This window comes from Jaculus jaculus, chromosome 1 (genome assembly GCF_020740685.1).
Source record: "Jaculus jaculus isolate mJacJac1 chromosome 1, mJacJac1.mat.Y.cur, whole genome shotgun sequence".
Taxonomy (NCBI): Eukaryota; Metazoa; Chordata; class Mammalia; order Rodentia; family Dipodidae; genus Jaculus; species Jaculus jaculus.
Genome location: NC_059102.1, coordinates 32,832,803 through 32,854,832, shown reverse-complemented (window position 1 = coordinate 32,854,832; position 22,030 = coordinate 32,832,803). Strand labels below are relative to the sequence as shown.

Below are 22,030 nucleotides of genomic sequence, written 5' to 3'. Positions count from 1 at the left end.
CCAGCCTGTGACTACAGAGTGAGTGAGTTCCAGGTCAGCCTGGGCTAGACTGAGTCCCTATGAGGGAAGAAAGAAAAAATAAAATGCCTGGCATGGTGGTGCGCATCTTTAATTCCAGCACTTGGGAGGCTGAGCTCTAGGCCACCCTGAGACTATATAGTGAATTCCAGGTCAGCCTGGGCTAGAGTGAGACCCTACCTCGAAAAACCAACCAATCAAACAAGCAAACAAAAATACCACTACCACCAAAAGAAAAAAGGAAAAAAAAAAAAATCAAGAAACAATGTAGGTTGGGGGGGCGGTAAAGAGCGAAGAATGCGGTGTTTTAAGAGTAAACTTGCAGTAGTGCCGCAGTGTGCGATTAAGTGAGGGTACGAGCCTAGTCTGCGACTTCCCATTAGGGGGTGCTGTTTCAAAACAGTGCTCCACTCGAACTAAGGTGAAGAATCGTACAACAGGTAAGAACATCAAAAGGCATCCCAAAATCTGGACACATTAATGAAAATAAAGTTATACGCAAATGCTTACTCTCTTCTTTATTGTTGCGTGCTCTACAACCCGTTCTCCGTGCGTGACCCCATAGTATGCTTAGAACTCATACTACCCAGTTTTCGTCCAGAAACTACCACTCCCAGGAGCCCTCGCGAGCAGGAGCGCTTCGCCGCGTGGCCTTCTGGGAGTCGTAGTCTTGCAGTGTCTTTCGGGACTTGTAGTTCCATTCCTACAATCGTCTGGGCGAGGCGGCGCCGGCGATCCGAGCAGCGCTTGGGTGTTCAGGGGCCAAGATGGCGGCGCGCCGGGGACGGAAAGACCGAGTCGCGCCGCTCCCGTCTGGGGGCCCCGGTCCTGACCCCGGCGGAGGAGTCCGAGGTGGCGGTTGGGCGAGTCGGAGCCAGGCGCCGTATGGAACCGTAGGCGCCGTGAGCGGCGGGGAGCAGGTGAGGAGCTGGCGGACGGCCCCGCTTGCTGGCAGCAGAGCGGCGTGTGCCGGGTGGTGACACGTGGACGCCACGGGAAAGGGAGGAAGCGCCGGGGAGCCGGTGCCGCGAGCGTGTGCGCGGGCCGAGCGCACTTAGACCGGGTTTCTGGGGGGTGGGGTGGGGTGCGGAAGGCGGGCAGATGCTGCATCTGTCGGGGCGGACTGGAGTCGGGCGTCGGGAACGTGGCCCTTGCTTGGGGGCGTCAGGGATTCGCGATTGGAGTCGGAGGCTGGGACTTCTCTTCTAAGGATGCCCGAGTGGGCTCCCGCAGCCTGGAGCCGCAGTTCCTTTTTCGGAGCACGTGGGGTGCGGGGAAGCGATTTTCCCGGGAGAACTTGTCTGCCTCCCCCTCCCCCCTGAGCAGCCCGGGTGCCCACGTGGGTCCGGCTAGCGGGGCGCGGGTCCACGTGGGGGCGGGGAAGGGATGTCCACGTGGCTCCCGTCCCAGGCCGTCGGGCATCTAGGATCCGCGCTGGAGCTGCACTGCTGGGAACTGGGTGTGTCGCGGCGGCTCCCGCCATCTCTGGCTTGAGCTGGGGTGGGTGGGTGGGGGGGCCTCTGAGCCTGGAAGGAAGGTAGGGGCTGCGAGAGTCAACTTTGCCCCTGAGCCGTGGAGTTTTTGACTCTCGCCGGAGTCTGCAGCAGCCTTTTGACAGCGGGTGGTGGACTTTCCAGGTGTTCTCGAAGTCAGTTCCCTTCTAGATGGCAAGATGCTGATGGGGAGGGTTAGAGGACCGAGGCTAAAGCTCTGTGGAGGAGTGCATTCGTGGAAGGCTTCCGTCTGACCGGCTCGGGGTGTGTTGTGAGTCACTGGCGTTTTAGTTGCCTGCAGTCCTCCCTCATTTGTGACTCAAGGGGCAAGGGGAGTGTCAACATACACCTGAGACCAGTTAAAGTAAGGGAGAGGGAATCCTCTCTCACTTTTTTTTGTTTTTTGCCTCTAGGATGTAGAGGAGGCAGCTAAGATCTGTTTCTGTGAACTCATACACAGAAACTAAGGTCTGTATGGGGATGGGGAAAGTTGGAGATGGTTTGGGAGCTGTTGAACATTTATCAAATCAGGGGTACTTCTTTGGGACAGTTTTTTTTTTCGTGTCCTTCAGTTCTACATATTTATTTTTGTCCTATGCTTTTATTTTTTTTTATACTTATTTGCAAAGAGAGAATGCACACTCCTGCCACTGCAAACGAACTCCAGATAAATGCATCTTTTGTGTACCTGGCTTTATGCGGGTACTGGAGAATCGAACCCAGGCCGTCAGACTTTGCAAGCAAAAGTCTTTAACTGATCATCCATCACTCCAGCCCTGTCTTATACTTTAGTGGAAGACATCTGAAAGTTCCCACCCAGCTTGGCAGTGGGTAGGAATATGTTTGAACTGTTATCTCTCTTAAACTTAATTAATTAAGCTGAGTCTTTGATAGCTTTTCTCCTACCCTCCCCCCCCCCCATGGGAGTTCCCTGGTAAGAGTAGATTCTTGCCCAGGAAGAAGGGCTTCTTGGGCATGAATTTGGGATCAACTTTATTTCTTCGCTCCCAGCTTTCCACAGGCCACATCTTTTTTTTTTTTAAGTACTTTATATTTATTTATTTATTTGACAGAGCGAGAGGGGGCTGGGAGGGAGAGAATGGGCATGCCAGGGCCTCCAGTCACAGCAAGTGAACTCCAGACATATGCATCCTCTTGTGCATCTGGCTAACGTGGGTCCTGGGGAATCGATCCTGGGTCCTTTGGCTTTGCAGGCAAACGCTTTAACCACTAAGCCATCCCTCCAGTCCCACAGGGCACACATCTTTTGTGGTGGTGGTACTCACTCTGGGGGAGAGGCAGTAGGGGCTCAAGATCCAGTTGTAATACAAGCTAGATGGTCATTTAGGAAGGGACAGGGTCTTTGGAGAGAATCCGTGTCTGCACAAAAGATGGATATGGATGGATGGATGGATATATATGAACTAGTCAGTCAGCGATCCAGGCAGTTATCGAGAACTCATGTGTAGGTACAAGTCCACTGGTAAATAACACAAACATCAGGATCCCTGTTCTGGAGGAAGATCTTATACTTTCTTCAAGATACATGATAGGCCAGACATGATGGCGCACACCCTTAATCCCAGAGGTAGGAGGTTCTCTGAGAGTTCAAGGCCAGCCTGAGACTAGAGTGAATTCTAGGTCAGCCTGAGCCAGAGCAAGACCCTACCTGGAAACCCATCCCATCCCCCAAAAGATAGACAATAAATCTTGAGTGGGACAAAAGGAAAGTGCAGGATACTTTGGATGATATCAGCAATTGTAAACTTATGTAGTACCTGGGAAGGGACATACTAGGCTGAGACCCCAAGACAACATATGAAAAACTTTTGGTAGAGGGAATACTGTTGAAAGGGCAAGAACAAGACTAATTGGCAAAATTGAGACAGGCAGAGGTGTGTGGATGGTGAGGATAAGCTGTAGAAGAAGGGTCTGGTGGGGAAGGCTAGGACCCCTGTTTGCCATATAAGGAGTTTAAACCTAGTGCTAAGAGCTTCAGATGCAGTGCTCTCTATCTGGCTTTACACAGGTACTGGGGAAGTGAACACAGGTCCTTAGGACTTACAGGCAAATGCCTTAACTGCTGAGCCATCTTTCCATTCCTGAAAGAATTTATGTGTTAGTCGGGCATAGTGGTGCATGCCTTTAATTCCAGCACTTGGGAGGCAGAGGTAGGAGGGTCACCGTGAGTTCGAGACCGGCCTAGAATGCAGAATGAATTCCAGGTTAGCCTGGGCTAGAGTGAGGCCCTACCTTGCAAAACCAAAGGATTTATGTGTCCTGAAAGTGATTATTCATGCATTTTAAAGAAGTCTGAGACTACATAGTGAATTCCAGGTCAATCTCTAGCTTCCATATGCACCTGCACACATGTTCCCACATATATACACATACATACACAAAAAGCCTGGACTGGGCAAGTATGGTACATACCTGTAATCCAGATACTTAGAAGGTGGAGGGAGAAAGGTAAGGACCAACCTTGACTACCTATTGAACTCAAGGCCAGTCTGTACTATATGAGACCCTGTCTCAGAAAACCAAAAAGTGGGGCCTGGGGGAGATGGCTCAGTGGTTGAATGCTTGTTGTGTACATATGAGGAGGACCTATGTGAAAAAGCCAATGTGACCATGCACATTGGTAAGCCAGCACTGAGGAGTGAGGCAGAGACAGGAAGATGTTTGGACGTCTGAAAAGTATTAAGAGACTCTGTCTCATGGAAATAGAAGGGTGCTAGAGCAGAACCCTCAGTGTCTTCCTCTGGCTTTCGCAGAGAGCTCACACATTAGCACACACATACCCAGAAAAGGACAAAAGATAATTTTCTGGTTGTTTCTCTTAAAATTTTTTAGTTTGTTTATTTATTTATTTGAAAGAGAGTGTGAGAGAATAGGAGGCAGAGAGAGAGAATGGGCACACCAGGGCCTCCAGCCCTTGCAAACAAACTCCAGATGTGTGTACCAACTTGTGCATCTGGCTTTACATGGGTACTAAGGAATCGAACCTGTGTCCTTCGGCTTTGTAGGCAAGTGCCTTAACTGCTGAGCCATCTCACCAGCCCTGCTTGCTTTTGAATTCAAGTAGACTGAATTGATATGGGAAAACCATTTGGGGGGTTGTTGAGTTAGAGGTGTTGGGTGGCTAGCTTAGCTCTTTTTTTTTTTTAAATTTTAATTTTTCAAGGTAGGGTCTCGCTCTAGCCCAGGCATACCTGGAATTCACTATGAAGTCTCAGGCTGGCCTCAAACTCACAGTGATCCACCTACCTCTGCCTCCCAAGTGCTGGAATTAAGGCGGACACCACCACTCCCAGCTTAGCTTAGCTTAGCTTTTAAAAAAATCTTTCATTTATTTATTTGAGAAAGAGGCAGTTAGAGAGAGAATGGACATGCCAGGGCCTCTAGCACTGCAAATGAACTGGTGCATTTGCCACCTAGTGCATCTGGCTTATGTGAGTACTGGGTAATCAAATCTGGATCTTTAGGCTTCACAGACCAGTGTCTTAACTGCTATGGCTTAGCGGATGATCTTGGATGATCTTGGCCCTCTGGGAACTTTCCTGTTTGGTGTTTGTAAAGGACAGGTGAAATCATCCTTTCCTAAAGGGAGATGCTTCTGTCTGGGACTCTAGAACCTGCCTGAAGGGTGTGGAGGTGACTGGTTTGTAGAGCTGGGCATTGTCCTAAGATTCTGGCCTTAGGGACTAGGACCCTGGTAGGGAAGAGGCTGGGCAGGTGAGATCCAGGTTTCTTGCTCACCTGTGACTTTTGCTGAGCCAGGTGCTATTCAGCTTCTGATGGTAATTACAGGATTGTGAAGACCTGGGAGGGGTTAGTCCCTAAAACCTGCTGCCTTTTTTGCTTCAGCTCTGGGCCTGGACTCCTAAAGTGTCCCTAGCCAGCTTTTTTTTTTTTCTCCCTAGGCCCTGCACCTTCAACTTTTAAAGACTTGGTAGCAAGGTCAGATGGGGAGTGAAATCAGAAGTCATACCTGTTGCTTTTTTGTTGTTGTTTCGAGGGAGGGTCTCATTGTAGCCCAGGCTGACCTGGAATTCACTCTGTAGTCTCTTGCCTCTGCCTCATAAGTGCTGGGATTAAAGGTGTGCACCACCACGTTGGCTACCTGTTGCTTTTTAAATTTTATTTTATTTATTTATTTATTTTTAGTTTGAGAGACCGAGAGGGGAAGAAGCAGAGAGAAAGAATGGACTCACCAGGGCCTCCAGCCACTTGCAAACTTGCTCCAGATGCATGTGCCCCCTTGTGCATGTGGCTGGGGAATCGAACTGGGGTCCTTAGGCTTCACAAGCACACTCCTTAACTGTTAAGCCATTTCCCCAGCCCTCCTGTTGCTTTTTTTTTTTTTTTGGTTTTTCGAGGTAGGGTCTCACCCTAGCCCAGGCCAACCTGAAATTCACTGTGAAGTCTCAGGGTGGCTTGAACTCACGGCAGTCTTCCTACCTCTGCCTCCCAAGTGCTGGGATTAAAGGTGTGCCACCGCGCCCTGCTCCTGTTGCTTTTTTGATTGGAGAAAGGCAGGTTCTGTTTGCGTTTGCTCCTGAGGGGTCTAGCTTGTCTCTTTGGTCCTGTTTCCAGTCCGTGCTTCCAGTAGTGGAGAAGCATAGCTCAGGCTCTGGCCTCACTAGTCTCACTTTTGTCTGTGCCCATGTCTTGCCCATCTCACAGTCTTGACAGGTTTGGGCGGGCCCTGCCTCATGACAAGGCTGAAGATGTGGCTAGCTCTCAGAGTGTGAGGTGGAGCCTCTAAATAAAATCAAGCTCTCCTTTGGCTGTCATCTGGTAGAGGTGGTGAAGCTATTTCCCTTGTGACTACCATTGACAAGTTGGGTGGCACACTGTTAGGGCTGGGGATCTATGTAGCTCAGTGGTATGGTGTATCATAGGGTATATAAAGGTTCTTATTTCAGTCTCTAGAACCAAAAAAAAAAAACTGAAAATAATATGAATATTTGTTGCACATGTATGTAAGACATGACAGGTAATTTTGATCGTTTTGATTTTTCTTTTTCTGAGGCGGGGTCTCACTCTAGCTCAGGCCTACCTGAAAATCACAATGTAGTCTCAGGGTGGCCTCAAACTCATGGCAATCCTCCTGCCTCTGCCTCCCAAGTGCTGGGATGAAAGGTGTGCACCATCACACCCAGCTATGACAGGTAATTTTGAAGCAAAGTATATTCAAACTTTTCTCAGGTGTCCAGAAGATTATAAACTAGTAACATCCAAAGGATTCTTTGTTCCAGAGGAGTTGGGAATGCAGTTTTAGATCCAAGGATGTTACATGATTGTCTTATCTGGATAGGATGTGATTATTAGGAAATTGAACAATTCAGAAAAGTGTGTGATACACATGGGCTAGGGGATAGCCTGAAGAGGGTGTGATGGCACATACCTTTAATCCCAGTACTGAAGAGTGTGCTTGAAGAAAGTAGGATTGAGCTTGGAAAAGAGGGTCAAGTGGGTTTGTTTGTTTATTTATTTATTTTGGTAGGGTCTCACTGTAATCCCAAGCTGACCTGGAAATCCCTCTGATCCTTTTACCTCTGCCTTCTTAGTATTGGGATTAAAGCTGTGTGCCACCATGCCCAGCCTCAAATGGGATTTGAGATGGGTCTTTAGGTAGTTTTCCAAATTGTCTTTTGCCTCATCTCTTCTTTGATAATGCCCCTCTCAACTACTGGCAAATGACTTTGGAATATTTTTTTCTTTGAGACAGTTTCCATGTGGTTCAGGTTGGCCTTGCACTCATATGTAATTTCTCTGCCTTAGATTCTCTAGTGCTTAGGTTGCAGGTGTGTACCACTATAGTATCTTGTGATTTTTTTTTTTTCCCATGAGGTAGGGTTTCACACCTGGATTTCACTCTGTAGTCCTAGGGTGTCCTTGAACTCACAGTAATCCTCCTACCTCTGCCTCCAGGGTGCTGGGATTAAAGGCGTGTGCCACCAGATGCCTTTTGATGTTTTTACTCACCAGTTTAAATAGTTTTATTTTATTATTATTTTTTATTTATTTGAGAGAGAAAGAATGGGCACATCAGGGCTTCCAGTCACTGCAAATGAACTCCAGATACATGCACCATCTTGTGCATCTGGCTTATGTGGGTCCTGGGGAATCTAACCTGGGTCCTTGGCTTTGTAGGCAAACACTAACCACTAAGCCATCTCTCCAGTCCCTGCTCATCAGTTTGATAGTGTCTTGTGGCTCCAGCTGATTGTGAATAGAGTCCAAACTTCTGCCCAGAACACTACCATCCTGGCTGTTGTTTTTGGTTATGGTTTCTATTTCTCTGTGGAGCTAGCTCAGAGGTTTGATGATGAGATTGCAGTTGATTGGATCCATTGGTGGAGGGCTGAATTCCTGCCTGGTTTAAGGAGTTTATTTGTTAGCTGCCACCAGAGGGCTCATGCCCTCCTGACAGTCGTTTTCTGCCTCAGGTGCTGCTGCATGAGGAGGTGGATGACTCCAGCTTTGTCAGTCTGTCTCGGCTGGGCTCATCCCTGAGGGACAAAGACTTAGGGATGGAGGAACTAATACTGCAGGATGAGACACTACTGGGGACCATGCAGAGCTACATGGATGCTTCCCTCATCTCCCTCATTGAGGATTTTGGGAGCCTTGGAGAGGTGAGTTGGGGTAGAATTTGGAGCTCCTTAGGCTGGACCTTTGCATGGGATGTTTTCCTTCACATCCTTGGAGTTGTTTAAGCATGGCTTGGCTTTCCCTAAGTTTGACTACTGGATATCCAGCCTGAGTGCTTAAAGATTTTCTTGGGTCTCTGGGTGAGGGTATGCTGCAGGCTCGTGTAAGGCTCGTGTAAGGATGGCTCTACCCTCTTTCTGGGCCCTTTACCTGCATGTTTAGAGCTGTTTTTAAAAAAATATTTTATTTATATTTGACAGAGAAGGAGAGAGAGAGAGAGAGAGACAGACAGACACACACACACACACACAGACAGACTGGGCATGCCAGAGCTTACAGCCACTGCAAACAAACTCCAGACACATGCACCCCTTTTGCATCTGGCTAACATGGGTCCTGGGGAATAGAACTTGGGTCCTTTGGCTTTGCAGGCAAATGCCTTAACCACTAAGCCATCCCTCCAGTCCTAGAGCCATTTTTAAATTAATTAATTATTTATTTGAGGGAGTAAGATAGAAAGAGACAGAGAGAATGGGCATACCAGGGCCTGTAGCCACTGCAAACAAATTCCAGACGCATGCTTACGTGGGTACTGGGTAGTCAAACCAAGGTCCTTGGGCTTTGCAGGCAAATGCCGTAACTGCCAAGCCATCTCTCCAGCCCCCTTTTGTTTTTTTGGTTTTTGAATTCACAGTGATCCTCCTATCTCTACCTCAAGTCTAGCAGGTCTCTTTGCAGTAGAGTTAGGTGATAAATGAGATTGGAAATCATGCCTTAAAGTACCCAGATCTCTTGCTAGCAAACTGAGCCATACCTAACCTGGAAGATTGATTTTTCTTGGGTCCAGTCCTTTCTAGTGTCCCAGTCAATTACTAGAGTTCTTGGTGAAGCACCCTTGGTTTGTCTTTCTGGAGTAGAGCAGGTTATCTCTGGAGGACCAGAATGAGATGTCGCTGCTCACGGCTCTGACGGAGATCTTGGACAATGCAGATTCAGAGAACCTGTCTCCATTTGATAGTATTCCTGACTCAGAGCTGCTTGTGTCACCTCGGGAGAGCTCCTCTGTGAGTATGGAACCTGGAGGAGGGGATGCGTGGCTGGTAAAAAGCTATCCCATATCTGTGGGCCTGTTCATGTACCTCTGAAACACAAATTGGTTTTGGGTCTTTTCCTTTTAGCTGCACAAGCTACTCAGTCTTTCTCGGACACCCCCTGAACGTGACCTCATCACCCCAATTGACTCATTGGGACCCAGTACAGGCAGTAGTAGAGTGAGTGGGGTAGACCTGACCTGGGAACTTACAGGTGGGGGGCCTGTGGGGACAGATCTGGAGAGTACTTTCTAGAATATGCTTCCTGAATGTTTTCTTTCTGCAGGTTGAGGTGTCTCTTGCAGATCCCTCTTGGGACTTTTCTCCACCTTCCTTCTTGGAGACTTCTTCCCCCAAGCTGCCCAGCTGGAGACCTCCAAGATCAAGACCACGTTGGGGCCAGTCCCCTCCTCCCCAACAGCGCAGTGATGGAGAAGAGGAGGAGGAGGTGGCCAGCTTCAGTGGTCAGGTGCTTGCTGGAGAGCCTGACCACTCTGTGAGTGCCAGCTCAGACTTCCCCATGCACTTGGCCTGCCCTGAGGAAGAAGATAAGTCAGCAGCAGCAGAGGGGGCAGTGCCAGCACCTGGGGATGAGAGCATCTCCTCCCTGAGTGAGCTGGTACGGGCCATGCATCCATACTGCCTGCCCAGCCTCACTCACCTGGCGTCCCTGGAGGATGAGCTTCAGGAGCAGGCAGATGATGTGACGCTGCCTGAGGGTTGTGTGGTGCTGGAGATTGTGGGGCAGGCAGCTGCAGCTGGAGACGACCTGGAGATCCCCGTTGTGGTGCGGCAGATTCCTGCTGGACCTCAGTCCGCATTCCTGGATGACTCGCTAGAAGCCAGCTCTGCCTTGCAGATGCTCATGCCCACATTGGAGTCAGGGACAGAGGATGATGTGCCCAAGCTGGCCTCCTGCCCTGAGCAAGAGGAATTGTCACTGAACTCACCTTGCTCATTGGAGCCCAAGGAGGTCATGGAGCCAGTGGCACCCATGGGTTCTCAGAACCCATCTGCTAATGCCGTACTGGGCTCCCAGAGGGTTCCCAGAAAGGGCAGGAGGAAGAAGAGCAAGGAGCAGCCAGTGGCCTGTGCAGAAGGCTATGTCAGGAGGCTGAGGTCATCTTCTCGAGGGCAGTCTACAGTCACTACAGAGATGACTTCTCAGACAGGCAAGTTACAGAATCAGCCTCAGGAAGAACTTCAGAGAGAGGCTGGGCCTCCCCTGAGCAGAGGGAAGCCGCGGGCCTGGGTTCGGGCCTGGGCAGCTGCTTTGGAGAAGCCTGACTCTGGCAACTTGGAGAGAAGTGCAGGACAAGGTAGTCCTGCTAGAGAAGGTCCTCTAGAACTTTACCCCAAACTGACAGATGCTAGTCATGCCAATCCTGTTCTCTCATTGGTTGACTCTGCCCAAGCTGACTCAATGCCAGTTGACTGTGCTGAAGCTGATTCCACTGCAGATGACTCCGCTGTAGTTGAATCCACTGCAGTTGACCCTGCAGTAGTTCATCCTGTACCTGTTGACCAGGCTTCAGCCAGTGCAGAGCTTGCTGGCCCTCTCCCAGCTGACCCAGTGCTGACTGGCCCAGCCCTGCCTGACTTGACAGCAGTTGAATCTGCGGTGGTTGTTTCCACCCCAGGTAACTTATCTCCAGTTGATGCTATCCCAGTTGACCCTGTTCCTAACAGCCTGGCTCAAATTGAACCTGTGCCGGTTAAGTCCAGACCAACTGACCCTAGACGTGCAGCATCAGCTCAGGGGAGTCCAACTTCCCCAGAGTTCTCAGATCCCCCTAAGGCCATCGTCCCTGAAGTCAAGGAGGTTGTAGGTCATTTGAAGGTGCAAAGTGGTCCCAGTGCTACCACCCAGGAAGCCAGACCTCGGCCTCTCAGCCTATCTGAGTACCGGCGACGGAGGCAGCAACGACAAACAGAAGCAGAACAGAGACATTCCCAGCCTCCAGCTGGCAAGTGGCCCAGCCTTCCAGAGACCCCCACAGGCCTGGCAGATATCCCTTGTCTTGTCATCCCACCAACCTCAACCAAGAAGACAGCTCCGCAGAGAAGCCCTGAAGCTGTCCCAGAGACTTGCTTTGTGTCTGTTGGTCCCAGCCCTGCTTCTACTCCTGAGCTATCTGCAAGCAAACCTACAGCTTTAACTCCCTCCGAGCATGTGCCATCCCATGAGATGCCACTGCCAGCCAGACCTCTCCCTTCTACTATACAGTCCATGTCTCCTGCTGGCCCAATTCCTCCTGCAGTACCTGCTCCTTTGCCTTTCCCTCCAAGTGGGCTAGGCATGCCCCCCATGATGCCCTTTCCTCCAAGTGGGCATGGAGTTCCCAGTCTGCCTCCACCTCCCTCGCAGGCTTGTGGTCTTCCAGTGGCTATGAGACCAGTGCCACCTGAGCCCTATGCTCACTATGCCTCTATGCCACCCTGGCCTTGTTATCCTCCTGTATCTCCTGGGTATCCTTGCCTGCCTCCACCACCAACGGTGCCCCTGGTGTCTGGTACTCCTGGCACCTATGCTGTGCCCTCCACTTGCAATGTGCCTTGGGTACCCCCTTCTGCACCAGTCTCACCATACAGCTCCAGCTGTGCCTATGGACCCATGGGATGGGGCCCAGGGTTACAACACCCTCCATTCTGGTCTGCTGTATCCCCGCCTCCTTTGTCTCCAGCCTCTGTTGGGAGGGCTGCTTCCTCACCCAAGGTGGAGCCTAGTAGCATTCCAGCTGGCTCTCCTGAAAATGTACCAGCTGTGCCAGTGACTCCTCCTCTTAGTCTTGAACCTGCCAGCCACAAAACTACACACATAGAGCCCACCAAACTGGAAGTAAAGCCAGTGCCTGCATCTCCCCGTCTGAAACAAAAGGTGTCCTCTGTGGTGCCAAACCCCAATGTTAATGCCCCAGTGTGCCCGCCTGTTGAGAATGTGGCTGAAGAAGCTACATCAGAGAGGCTGAAGCCTGAGGCCCCGGAGAGTAGGCCTAAGGAGAAAGCCCCCTCTCCAGCCATCAAAACTGTTCCTGCACCAAGGCAGAATACTATCCCGAAGCTGCCTGCTGTCCATCCAGCCCGTCTAAGGAAGCTCTCCTTCCTGCCTACCCCACGTACTCAGGGTCCTGAGGCTGTGGTACAGGCGTTTATCAGTGAGATTGGTGAGTAAGTAGCACATCGTATAGCTAGAATGAGAAGGGTGCAGTAGTTGATTGGGAATGTTCCTCAGAGTAGAATAAGGAACCCCCCAACTTTGTTGGATTTTCTTGAAGTGTTCCTGAGAGTTGGTACTTTGTGTTTGTTTGTTTTCCCCACCAAGGTAGGCTGACCTGGAATTCACTTGGAGTGGCCCCGAACTCATGGTGATCCTCCTACCTCTGCCTCCCAAGTACTGGGATTAAAGTCATGCACCACCATGCCTAGTGTGTTCTGGTTTTATTTATATCCTTGTTTTGTGTGACTGGCTGCCTTGGTTTATTTACTGTGGTGGGAAGGAGGCATATAACGAAATGGAGGGGGTCTGGAGGGATGGCTTAGCAGTTAAGGCACTTGCCTGCAAAGCCGAAAGACCTAGGTTCGATTTCCTTCCCCAGGACCTACGTAAGCTACATTAACAAGCTGGCACATGTGTCTGGAATTAATTTAAAGTGGCTGGGGACTCTGGAGCACCTATTCTCTCTTTCTCTCATAAATCAGTCAGTCAATCAATCAATAAATAAAGTAAAATGGCAAGCCAGGCATGGTGGTGCACACCTTCAGTCCCAGCACATGGGAGGCATTGGTGTAGGAGGATCTGTGAGCTCAAGGCCAGTGTGGGACCACAGAATGAGTTCCAGGTCAGCCTGGGCTAGAGTGAGACCCTAAAAAAAAAAAAAAAAAAAAGAAAAAAGAAAAAGAAGGGAGATGATTGGGGGACTTCCTGGGGTCTGTGAACTCCATTGGGGCTGGGTTTTAATCCGTTGTTGTATGGCTCCACAGGAATTGAAGCTTCAGACCTGTCAAGTCTGTTGGAGCAGTTTGAGAAATCAGAAGGTGAGAGGACCTAGGTAGTTTTGTTTGTGCTTTCTTTAGGTTCAGTCTTACAGTTGGTTTAATTGGGATAGAGGGTGGAGGACAATTCTAGCTGCTAGAGCAGCCTCTTAATTAGCATGGAGAGACAAGATTCACCCTTGAGTAATCTAAGCCAGAAACAACAGTGACAGAGCATGTCAAGTGCTGAATAGAATAGACAAAGATTTAAAAAAAAAAAAAGTTAAGGGCTGGAGAGGTGGCTCAGTGGTTAAGGCACTTGCCTGCCTGTAAAGCCTAACGGCCTGAGTTTTGTTCCCTAGTACCCATGTGAGGCCAGATGCACAATGGCACGTGTGTCTGGAGTTTGTTTGCAGTGGCTGGAGGCCCTGGCTGGCCATTCTCTCTGCAGGGTGTGGTGGTACACATCTTTAATCTCAGTACTTAGGAGGCAAAGATGGGAAGATCGTCATGAGTTCAAGGCCGTCTTGGCATTCTGTTGAGATCCAGGTCACCCTGGCTGGAGTGAAACCCTACCTTGAAAAAAAAAAAGTAAAGAATAGACAAAGAGAGTGAATGCAGACAAGTTGGGGTTGCTTGGGGGACATTTTTATAGATGGAAGTAATATTTCAGCTGATCCTTAAGAGAGACTGGTAGTATTTCATAGGCTGGATGTGGTACAGAAAGGCAGAGAGGAGGATGCTTCCTATATGGTGTATTTGGAAGGCCGTGAGTAGCTTGTCTTTCAAGGGAAGACGTGACTGTAGGTGCTACTATGTCCTATGGAGAGGAAGCTTGTGTTCTAGTGAGGGAGAAGAATTTGCGCAGATGATTGCTGAGTTGGTACCAGCTATCTATAGTAGGAGGCAGAATACAAATGTGTGTGAGACTAGAGAAGGCTGTGGACTGGGCTTCAGTGAAAGAGCATGTGCTACACCTGTACATGGACTTGGTACAATCCCCAGTACCAGGAAAGTTAACAAAAGAAAACTCCAGGCTGGGAAGTAAGTTTAGGCAGGTCATGTTGAATCTTGGAATACTAGGCTTATCAACTTGGACTCTTGTCTCAGATTTAGTGGAGTGTGTGGGTGTTTCTGAGCAGAAGAGACAGAATTTAAACATAGTAACTAGACACTTGCTGGAGTAGACTGGATCTCTGAAGAGAACCCAGCAGGGAATATGTAGGCATAGTGGACTTCTTCCTCCTTTAGGTCTCATAGCAAAGCCCTTCTAGGCCACCTCAGTCTGAAACATCTGGTTGGGCTTTTAACTAGTATGGTTTCTTTGCAGCCAAAAAGGAGTGTCCTCTCCCGGCTCCTGCTGATAATGTGGCTGTAGGAAACTCAGGGTAAGTATGGAGATGTGAGCGAGTTACCCTACAGCTGTTGGTCAGCAGCCGGCCGGCACTCCAGGACCTTTAGCTGGATGCCTCTGTTGCAGTGATGTTCGTCAGCTCTAGGGTCTTCTGCCATTTCCCATCCCCTGTTCTGCCTGTCACCACTAGGCACTGTCTTGGATGATGAAAGGGGAGGGTATGTACTGCCCTCTAGTTGGTTGCAGTTAGGGATTTCAAATGCCCTGAAGGTGCCTTTTATTGTTTTAGCAAATCCTATTTTCAGGGAGTTCTCTGCTTCCCTTAGTAAATATTAAACTCGTTCAGTGCTGGTGATGGGTTAACAACACAGGAAATTATTAATGGCTAGAGGTTCCCTGACTCCTTGGATGACACAGGTACTTGGGCCTCTTTATTCCCTAGTCTTTAAACAATGAGTACCATCCTTTTTTCATTTTTAACATTCCTGATACACCATCCTGATCTGGCAGTTGTGCTCCCTTCCACATTAGTTTCAGGTTGGTTTGAGCTGGGTAGGCAAAGTTCATGATTTAAAGGAGGTGGGAATATTTTAGCCAGCATGAAATGGGGTAGTTGGTAAGACGCAGCCTAAAGTTCATCACTTATATGCTGGAGGAAAATGGGCACCTCATTCTCTGCACACACTTCCTGTTTTGTGAGGGAAGCAGATATACAAGATACTGAGGAGGCAATGAACCAGGCTTTCCCTTTTCCCCCTGCCAGCAGCATTGACACTCCCCAGGAGAAGAGACCCCTAGACCGGTTACAAGCCCCAGAACTGGCCAACGTGGCAGGTGGGTTCAGGTTGGAAAACTCTGGCTATTTGTGGAACAAATGTGCAGTTAAGTACCTGCTGAGCATCAATTTTGTGTAGGCATCCAGGATACAGATCCCTGGTCTTCATGCTTGTGGTATTCGGAGTTTGGAGTGCAGGCAGGGTATGTGAACAAATGAGCACATTGATGATCAGAGGTGACGTATAAGAAGCCTATGGTTACTAGTTAAATATCTGGAGGGGCAATAAAGGAAGGTTTATATACAATGTTATCTCTTAAGCTGAGGCTTGAGGAAATTGCTGGTATTAGTCAGATTGCAGATTTAAGTGACAAGGGCATCCTTGTCCTATGCAAATGGAACAGTTTAAGTGACCTGGAAAAACCAGGACCAGTATTTTGTAGTGTTGTGAGTGGCTTGCTTTGGCTGGAAGGGTGGTGGGCAGGACAGAAGCTGGAGTTGTAAACATGAGGTCTGGTTATGGGAACTTTGAATGCCCAGCTAAGCTGTTTTGGACTTTATTCTGAGTCAGTTAAAAAAAGCTTTATCAGATTGAAGTTTTGGATGGTCTGTCCAGCAGGAATGTAGATGATAGGTGTATGAAGCTGGAAAGGAACTAGACAAGTTTATTGCATGAATCTAGGCTGGATGCCACCCAGAAGTCAGGTAGTGGTGGGTGGGTGGGGGAGTTTAAAGGTGGAGAGATAGGTAGAACCTCATTACTAGGTAGCCTTAGATAGTTTGAGTGGATGAGAACCCCTACCTAGCTGAGTTTTTATTATAGTTGGAACAGTGAGAGAAGCTTTTGACCAGGGAGAAGTGGGTTCTCCATCCTTAAACATAGAGTATCTGGAAGTGTAGAATTGGATCTCACCCTGCTATCTCCATCCTCCCTCCCCCCCACACAGGGCTCACCCCTCCAGCTACCCCTCCCCACCAGTTATGGAAGCCCCTGGCTGCTGTCTCCCTGCTGGCCAAAGCCAGATCTCCCAAGTCCACCGCCCAGGAGGGAACCCTGAAGCCTGAAGGAGTTACAGAGGCCAAACATCCAGCCACAGCCTGCCTCCGAGAAAGGGTCCATGGCCCTAGTCCAGTTCATGTGGGCTCTGGAGACCATGACTACTGTGTCCGAAGCAGGACGCCCCCCAAAAAGATGCCTGCCCTAGTCATTCCTGAACTGGGCTCCCGATGGAACGTCAAACGCCATCAGGATATCACCATCAAACCTGTCTTGTCCTTGGGCCCAGCTGCTCCCCTACTCCCATGCACAACTGCCTCCCAGGAGCCACTTGATCACAGGACTAGCAGTGATCAGGCCGATCCTTCAACGCCTTGTCTTGCCCCATCTGCCTTGCTGTCTCCTGAGGCCTCACCCTGCCGGAATGACACGAACACTAGGACTCCCCCTGAGCCCTCAGCCAAGCAGCGGTCAGTGCGCTGCTATCGAAAAGCCTGCAGGTCAGTCAGCCCCACAAGCCGGGGCTGGCAGGGCCGCCGTGGCCGCAGCAGTCGATCAGTCAGCTCTGGGTCCATCCGGACCAGCGAAGCATCTTCCTCTTCATCCTCATCGGCGTCTTCCTCATCCCGGTCCAGGTCCAGGTCCCTCTCCCCTCCCCACAAGAGGTGGCGAAGGTGAGCTTAGATTCTCTCCATTTAGGAAGTTCATGAACTCTCTTCGCTGGTTTACTTTGAAAACTTTGGGTTGACTTGGGTGTTTTGAAGTCCCTAAGGCCTTATTTCTGTCTTTGGCTTTTCTGTCTTCCCTTTGGATTGTTGAAAGAGGCGAGCTGTGGGACTGACTGTTCTTCCCCTGTTGAAGTTTGGGATATTCCTGAGGTGGTCTCCTTCCTTGGGATGTGCCTTGAGGAGTCTGTCAGAGTTTGATGTTGGTTGTGATGCTCACTTCACACATGGTTATCAGTCCTCATAAGCATTTTTTTTTTAAGTGGTGTATAGGTTAGTGGGTGAATTGCAAATGAGAAACAGTTTCTCCATTAGTTATCTATTACAGAAGGTGTTTGGGACAGTTCCTTGGGTGTCCCTTTTGGCGTCTTCGGTTTTCTAGCAGTGTGTTTTTTCCCTCGGACCTAAGTTTTACCACTTCATTAGGAATTCTTGGAGGGGAGGACTGGGGTTGTAGCCCAGTTAGTAGAGTGCTTACCTAGCATGCATGAAGCTCTAGGTTTAATCTGCATCATGCAGGCCTTTAATTCCAACACCTGGGAGGCAGAGGTAAGAGGATCACCATGAGTTTGAGGCCAGCCTGTTAACTACAGAATGAGTTCCAGGTCATTGTGGGCTAGAGTGAAACCCTACCTAAAAAAAAAAAAAAAAAAAGGCGGGCTAGAGAGATGGCTCAGCTATTGAAGTGCTTGCCTGCAATACCTGATGACCGGGGTTCAGTTCCCCAGTATCCATGTAATGCCAGACACACAAAGTGGTGCATGCATCTGGAGTTTGCTTGCAGTGGCTGGAGGCCCTAGCCCACTCATTCTCATTCATATTTTGTTTCCACTCTCCTTGAAAATAAATAAACAAAAACATATTGAGGGAAAAAAAAAAAAAAAGAAGCCAGGCATGGTGGCGCACACCTTTAGTCCCGCACTTGGGAGGCAGAGGTAGGAGGATCGCCATGAGTTCGAGGCCATTCTGAGACTACATAGTGAATTTCAGGTCAACGTGGGCTAGAGTGAGACTATACCTTGATAAACCAAAAACAAACAAAGAAGCTGGGCATGGTGGTGCATACCTTTAATCCCAGCACTCAGGAGGCAGAGATAGGATCTAGGATCACTGTGAGTTCCAGGCCACCCTGAGATTACATAGTGAATTCCAGGTCAGCCTGGGCTAGTGCAAATCCCTACCTTGAACAATCAATTTACAAAAAGGAAAATTATGTCTAATTTCCAGAAATGACTGCTAATTATAATTCTAGCACAGTTGCCTTCTTTTTGCCATAGTTACATGGGGGAAAATAGTTGTAATTTAGAGACATTGGTTCCTAGCTCAAGCCCCACTGATGGGAAGGGTTAGAACTATAGCCCTATCTTCTATTTGAACCTCCATTTATTTTTCTTTCTATTTCTGATTGTTTCTTCCATTTTAAATGGCACAATTGAAAACATGCTGTAAATGTAACCCAGTTGAGAGCATTGCCTAGAATTTGTAAAGCCCTAAATTCAATCCCTGGTACCACCAAAAAAAAAAAAAAAAAAAAGATGGATTCTGGGTGTGGTGGCACATACCTCCTGTAATTGTATCACTCCATAGGCAGAAGATAGGAGGATCATAAGTTCAAGGCCAGCCTGCTATTTAGCTAAACTTTATCTCAAGAAAACAGGAAACATTTAAAAATGTGGTATAAAGTTACTAAATATTCCTAATGTATCTAAAATTCCATGAAGGGCCTCCATTTGTTTATCTGTGAAGAAATACTCTGTTCTTTAACTTTTGTGGGCTGGGCCTGGGTGAGGTAAGTGGGCTGTATCTGTACCATTCCTAGCATTCTCTTTAATTCTAGGTCTAGTTGTAGTTCCTCTGGACGTTCTAGAAGATGTTCTTCCTCCTCTTCATCATCTTCCTCCTCATCTTCTTCATCCTCCTCATCCACTTCCCGAAGCCGTTCCAGATCCCCGTCCCCTCGCCGGAGAAGTGACAGGAGACGGCGGTAAGCATATATTTTAGAAGGCATTGTGTCTGGGATGTAGGCTTAAGACTTCTGAGTCTTGAATTGTCTTGTGTCTGGGGGCTGATGACTCCTTTTTGTCAGGTACAGCTCTTATCGCTCACATGACCACTACCAAAGGCAGAGAGTGCTGCAGAAGGAGCGTGCAATAGTGAGTACAGGAGCAGGTCCTGGGAGGAGGCACTTGCCCCAACCATGAACTCAGAGTCCTCTATAGCTGTAGCTCTGGCTCATAGAGTGTCACTTTTCCTTACAATACAACACAGGAAGAGAGGAGAGTGGTCTTTATTGGGAAGATACCTAGTCACATGACTCGGTCAGAGCTGAAGCAGAGGTTCTCTGTTTTTGGAGAGATTGAGGAGTGTACCATCCATTTCCGTGTACAAGGGTAAGCTTGGGTCTTGGGTTAGGGTTAGGGTGTGCTTTCTGTTCCGTTCATCTATCTTGATACTTCTTTATCTTTCCTCCTTGCTCTTGTGTGCTGGGAAGTGTTGGATACCTTCATTTCTACAGAGGGTTGGCTATGGAGGAATGAGAAGAGCTAACTCTATACCCTGGGGTGCACTGTGTTTTCTCCCTGTCATTTGCCCAAATGGCTCATACTCTTCAACAGTGACAACTATGGATTCGTCACTTACCGCTATGCTGAGGAGGCATTTGCAGCCATTGAGAGTGGCCACAAGTTGAGGCAGGCAGATGAGCAACCCTTTGATCTCTGCTTTGGGGGCCGCAGGCAGTTCTGCAAGAGGAGTTATTCTGATCTTGGTGAGTCTAGGGGGAATGTAGGGCTTTGACATACTTCATCCTCTCCTCAGAAGGGTTCCTGACTCTTGGAGAGTAAGGCTAGTCCGACTTATCACCTGACGTACAAAGAACCTCAGTGGTGGGACGAGAGGAGAAACCAGGGTCTCCTGTATCTCTTAGACTAAAAGTGGTGCTCTATCACTATTTGGATGGGAAATGGTTGGCCATTTGTGAACCCTGTGCTTGGGAAGTGTCATAAAAAGATTCTGTTGTTTGTCCCTTTACCTATGTAGATTCCAACCGGGAAGACTTTGATCCTGCTCCAGTAAAGAGCAAATTCGATTCTCTTGACTTTGACACGTTGTTGAAACAGGCCCAGAAGAACCTCCGTAGGTAACCTTGGGCACTTCCCCCAACCCAGCCATTTTCTTTGGAGGTGCTCAACCTCCATAACCCCCTCCCCCTGCCCCAGGGGGGAGAGCTGCTAGTGTGGAGATGATTTTTATAAAGAAATGGAAAAAAGTTAAATAAAAATGTGTTAAATCTGGTTTTTTAAGTGGCATCTTTTTTTTTTTTAAATAACAAATGTTGGAACAGGTTCACTTGGATTCCTGTGTAAGATGGTTGGGGCTAAGGGGAACACCTGAATCACTGTGTGGACTAATAAACATTAACTAGAGTGCACTCCTGTGTTTATTGTGCTTCCTTCATATATAATTTTTTTTTCATGTATATATCCCCTCTTCCTCCCCCCCCCCTCCCCCCCGACGTAGGGTCTCACCACAGCCCAGGCTGACCTGAAATTCACTCTGTAGTTTCAGGGTGGCCTTGAACTCTCAGCAATCCTCCTACCTCTGCCTCCCAAGTGCTGGGATTAAAGGTGTGCCCCATCACGCCTGGCTTCTTTCATATTTTTAAATTTTAGTTTTATTCACATTTATTTGAGAGAGAGAATGGGCACACCAGAGCCTCTAGCCACTGCAAACGAACTCCAAGTGCTGGTGCATGAGACACTTTATGCATCTGGTTTTACGTGGGTACAGGGGAATCGTACCCAGGCTATTAGGTTTTGCAAGCAAGCACCTTTTTTGTTTTTCAAGGTAGGGTCTCTCTAGCCCAGACTGACCTGGAGTTCACTCTCATTGTGTAGTCTCATTGTGGCCTTGAACTCATGGCAGTCCTATTACCTCTGCCTCCTGAGTGCCGAGGTTAAAAGCATGTGCCACCAAGCCCAGCTCTTGTTTATTTATTTAAGAGAAAGAGAAAGGCACATAGAATAGGCAGGCCAGAGCCTCCAGCCACTGCAAACAAACTCCAGATGCATGCCCCACCTGATGCATCTGGTTTACACGGGTCCTGGGGAATTGAATGCAGGTCTTTTGACTTTGCAGGCAAACACTTTTTAACCGCTAAGCCATCTCTCCAGTCCATTTTTATTTTTATTTTTTGAGTTTTTATAATTTTTTTTGAGAAATACAGAAATAGGCAGGGGGAGAGAGAATGGGCATGCCAGGCCTCTAGCCACAGCAAACAAAATCCAGATGCAGCTGGGCGTGGTGGCGCATTCCTTTAATCCCAGCACTCGGGAGGCAGAGGTAGGAGGATTGCCGTGAGTTCGAGACCACCCTGAGACTCCATAGTGAATTCCAGGTCAGCCTGGGCTAGAGTGAGACCTTACCTCGAAAAACAAAACAAAACAAAACAAAACAAAACAAAACAAAATAAAACAAAAAAAAAAACCCCAAAATCCAGATGCATGCGCCCCTTTGTGCATCTGGCTTACGAGGCTCCTGGGTGGGGAATCGAACTTGGGTCCTTTGGCTTTGCAGGCAAGCGCTTTAACTGCTAAGCCGTCTCTCCAGCTCCCCGCCCCCCTTTTCCCCAGTTTTTCGAAGTAGGGTCTCACTCTAGCTTAGGCTGACCTGGAACTCAGTGGTCCTCCCACGGCTCTGCCTCTTGAGTGCTGCGAATGCAAGGCACACATTCATAGAGTGCAATGGTAGAGGCAGAGGTAGGAGGATCACTGGGACTTTGAGGCCACCCTGAGAGTACAGAGTAAATTGCAGGTCAGCTTGGGCTAGACAGAGAAAAGACCCTGCCTTGGGGAAAAAAAAAAATTATGAGTTGGAGATTTTACTTAAGGGGGGCGACATTTCAATAACAGACCTGGAAGAAGCTCACACTTGTTGCAAATAAAGG

The 22,030-nt window shown here is 48.6% G+C and overlaps 1 protein-coding gene across 5 annotated transcripts; it reads left to right on the top strand.

Annotated features, from left to right (window-relative positions):
- The first annotated feature begins 766 nt into the window (after window positions 1-766).
- Pprc1 (PPARG related coactivator 1) lies at window positions 767-20,379 on the top strand. Of its 5 annotated transcripts, none has more exons than XM_045153054.1 (14): window positions 767-938; window positions 7,967-8,155; window positions 9,089-9,235; window positions 9,350-9,442; window positions 9,549-12,426; window positions 13,244-13,297; window positions 14,565-14,622; window positions 15,355-15,422; window positions 16,311-17,034; window positions 18,923-19,069; window positions 19,172-19,238; window positions 19,354-19,475; window positions 19,701-19,852; window positions 20,125-20,379. In XM_045153054.1, the coding sequence occupies exons 1-14, from the start codon at window positions 786-788 to the stop codon at window positions 20,226-20,228; spliced, it is 4,956 nt and encodes a 1,651-aa protein (XP_045008989.1). In that variant the 5' UTR covers window positions 767-785; the 3' UTR covers window positions 20,229-20,379. The 5 variants fall into 5 exon arrangements, with proteins under 5 accessions (XP_045008989.1, XP_045008995.1, XP_045008987.1 ...); XM_045153060.1 differs by having other exon boundaries at window positions 15,352-15,422; window positions 19,178-19,238; XM_045153052.1 differs by having other exon boundaries at window positions 15,352-15,422.
- Window positions 20,380-22,030: the final 1,651 nt, after the last annotated feature.

What these genes read in the sequence shown, in the direction of transcription:
- Pprc1 (XM_045153052.1), top strand. Translation starts at nt 786, where the DNA reads ATGGCGGCGCGCCGGGGACGGAAAGACCGAGTCGCGCCGCTCCCGTCT. An exon ending in GCAGTTTGAGAAATCAGAAG is followed by an intron (nt 13,298 to 14,564) that starts GTGAGAGGACCT and finishes GTTTCTTTGCAG; the next exon opens with CCAAAAAGGAGTGTCCTCTC. An exon ending in GAGGAGTTATTCTGATCTTG is followed by an intron (nt 19,853 to 20,124) that starts GTGAGTCTAGGG and finishes TTACCTATGTAG; the next exon opens with ATTCCAACCGGGAAGACTTT.